Source organism: Fulmarus glacialis, unplaced genomic scaffold, assembly GCF_000690835.1.
Source record: "Fulmarus glacialis isolate BGI_N327 unplaced genomic scaffold, ASM69083v1 scaffold13361, whole genome shotgun sequence".
Lineage (NCBI taxonomy): Eukaryota > Metazoa > Chordata > Aves > Procellariiformes > Procellariidae > Fulmarus > Fulmarus glacialis.
The window spans coordinates 5,765-9,191 of NW_009193474.1; the positions used below are offsets into that span (position 1 = coordinate 5,765).

At 59.6% G+C, this 3,427-nt stretch overlaps 1 protein-coding gene across 1 annotated transcript in view; it reads right to left on the reverse strand.

Moving 5' to 3' along the window:
- The window catches only part of CLTB (clathrin, light chain B), a 3,406-nt gene extending 1,582 nt beyond the window's left edge, over positions 1 to 1,824 (reverse strand). The window contains 3 exon segments of the mRNA XM_009587468.1: positions 231 to 383; positions 1,703 to 1,764; positions 1,767 to 1,824. Of these exon segments, the coding sequence (XP_009585763.1) occupies positions 231 to 383; positions 1,703 to 1,764; positions 1,767 to 1,824 (273 nt within the window).
- Positions 1,825 to 3,427: the final 1,603 nt, after the last annotated feature.

The window sequence follows — 3,427 nt, forward strand, 5'->3', positions numbered from 1 at the left end:
GTCAGACTGGCACCCACTGGGTCTGCTGAGCAGCCCCTCAGCAGGCAGGACAGCTGCAGCCCCCCAGGCCTGTCCCCAACCCCCATTAGCACTGTCTGAAAGGCATCACTGCCCCAAGGACAGCAGATCCCTTGGGCAGGGACACCCACGGGCCATGGGGCACAAGACACCTCTCTGGGATGCAGCAGGGTGAGGGACCCCAAGAGCCCCGACTGCCATGTCACAAGGTGCCACGAGCATGGCCACACATGGCCTTGGGTCTCACCCAGCTCCTCTAGGCGCTTCTTCTGCTCCTCTCTCCACTTGCGGATGCTCTCAGGTTCCTGGGTCAGCCGGTCAGCCTTGGCTATGGCTACGTAGGCGGCCGTGGGGCCGTTGGACTCCTGTGGGACATAAGCAGCTCACCATCAGCACCAGCTCGTCCCACAGCCCAGCCCAGCCATCTCAAAGGGCTGGTAGTGGGGCAGGACTCCACACTCCCAGCACTCAGACAAGCCAAAACAGGAGGTAGGAAGGGTGACAGCCCAGGACACCTGGGACAGTGTCCCCAAAGCGCTGCTCAAGCTGCTGTCCCAGCTCCCAGTCCCAGGCCCTGCCACCCAGAAAGAATTCCCAGCATTCCCCTCCTTGACTTGATGCTTGCTGCCAACACAGCTCTTGCATCCTCTGGGCAGTCCCACAGCAGAGGACAGCCACCAGCTTTGTGACATGCTCCGCATCAGTACTGGGCTTCCCCAGCCCTGACTTGGGCCGAGGCAGCCCCAGGACTGAGCGTCATTACAGGCTTGGCCACAACAGAAGGGGAGAGCCCAGGCAAGAGGCAGGGCCCAAGGGAGGTACAGCTCTCTGCCTGCACAGCAGCCCACAGGCAACAGCCTCCCTCCGAGCTGAGCTGCCTGTATGGCTCCCGGCAGGCCCATCACCATGGCTCAGCACCTCTCCTAACACCTTCTGCTGGCCAGGACACCCAGCCTGACACCGAGCTCAGCAATGGGATTACGGCTCTCCTCCAAGATCCCCAATCTAATCAAGCCTGTCCCATCTCTAATGTGATTATCATCCCATAAACTAGGCACGGGCAATGCGTGTGCCACACTGCTGGGCACCGAGTGGGGTGAAGGGCTTGTCAGATGCTGGCACAACTTCTCCTGTAGCCAGCAGAACTGGGCTTCGGGCTTCCAGAGGCAGATGAGACCCAGGCGGGTGGTCCCCATGAAACACCGTTGGGCATGGGGCAAGTGAGTTTAATGGGAGATGCTGCCAGGACTTGGCAGCAAGGCCACAGCAAAGCGAGTGTCCCATGGCAGCCCTGTCCTGACTCTGGACTCTGCCAAGAGATGCTCCTGACTGCCCCAGAGGCCTCAAGGAGCTACCCGGGCTGGAGAGACGGGGTTTCTGTGCGGAGTGGAGGATTTGTCATCTGCTCTTAGGGCCCAGGCACTCCTTCAGGGCACAGGCCACCTGCAAACAGATTTGGGGCAGGTCACGGCAGGCAGGACCAATCTTCTCTTCAAAGAGGGGTGAGAATGGAGCACCAAGGACTCCCCCATGACACCCAAACTTTCCCAGGAGCACCATAGCTGTTCTGGGGCTGGATAGCAAAGTCCAGTCAATCCCGGGGGCAGAGCAGCGGAGTGCTGGCCCAGTACCCACCCAATCCCCCTCAGCACCACTGGGCCAGGGCAAGCGGCTGAGTTCTCACCTGAAAGACATCTCCATTGACAGTGGCTCCTCCATTCTGGAAACCAGCTAGAGAAAAAAAAAGAGAGAAAGCCAAACACAACTATGGCAGCTGCAGATGATCCCAGAGGGGCTGGTGTTCATGAAACTGAAGCAAATCGGTTCCTGGGAGTTTGGCTGTGCCATTTCCAGCCCAGCACACTCATCCACAACAGCCCCACATATGTGGGCCAGGCCCCATGGTCTCCTGTCCTTGGTGGGATTCAGCCAGAACTTCTCTCTCTCCCAGACAAACCTCTCTGGGCGTTTATGTCTTTATGGTGTTTTCACTGGTGTTTTATCTTATCTGAAGATTAAGAAAACTGTTCCAGGCATGGGGCTGGACACAGGCAGGTGCTCTGACTGTAGAAAGACATCCTGACCAACCCCAACCTGCAAGCAGCCAGGCAAAGGCTGCCAATGGACACAAACAGCTGATCCAGAAGCTGTCGGCTGAGTGCCCAGCAGTGCAGGGCTGTGATGGGAAGGTAACCCTGCCAGGGACAGAGCCCACAGAAACACTGCAGTGTGCTCCACCAGGAGAGGAGGGCAGGTGTGCATGCCAAGGTCCTTGAGAGCCCACCTGGAGGCATGCCCCTGGGACGAGCTGCAAGGTTAGAGCAGGGAATGAGGCACCACTGACACCCACAGCTGGGCACCTCTCCCCCCAGGCCCAGAGAACACCAAGCTGCACACCAGGGCCACGAGGCCAGCCCCAGGCCCGGGCTCTCCGCTGCTAGGCAGAGAAGAGGCTTTGAAGGAGGCAGACTCCCTGCTCTGAGCTGCCACAGCTCTGATGACCCCAAGGCTTCTACCAGCCAGCAGTCACAGACAGCTGCACAGCCACAGCGCAGCTCAGACAAGCACTGTCCCCAGAGTGCTCGCCCCCACAGTGCAGCTCTGACTACACCCAGCTCCAGCCTGTCTGACTGCATTGATCACCATGGCTGTCAACACCTCGTCGGGCCCAGGTCTGCCTCCGCACCCCTGTGTGTGGAGAGGTGAAACCACTGCTCCACAGCCAGCACAATGAGGCCCTGCAGGCCTGGGTTAGGGGAAGGAGTCAGAGTACTGTGGCAGCAGCGTCCCTATGTCCAAGCGGAGAGTAGACCCTGAGCCCCTGCTACCTACCAAAGCCCCCGCAGACTGGAGGCAAGAGATCAGGATTAGCACCTTCTACCTGCAGGGCCTGGGACCACGATGTCCCCAATGGAAATGCCTTCCATTTTGCACCCCAAAGGGCTCTTCTGTCTGTGGGGACAGTGACAGGGCTGTCACTGCTCCTCAGCTCTGCCTGGATGCCTCTCACATTGCCCTAGCTGGGGGCACTAAAGACATGGAGACGGGGGTCCATCCAACCCAAGGAATCCAGCCTGAGCACACGGGGGAGGAATTACCCCACAGGTGGCAAGTCCCAGCTCAGGATTCACCTCACATCCTGAGACTTGAGATGGCCAACATCCAGCCCTTTGGGACCAAGCACAGGCCCTAGATAGTCCTTGCTGGGACATAGGCCTGGTTCACTGGGGAACCCCATCGCCTGCCAATTGGGGGTGTAGCATGGACCCCATCACTCACTGGGGGTGCAGTGCATCCCACGAGGAACCCCAGTCCCACGGGGGATGCAGCCTGGAAGGAACCCCTCCCCGCCCTCGGGGCAAGAGGGGGCACAGTCCTCCTTTACACCCACGGGGTGGCAGTCCCCTCC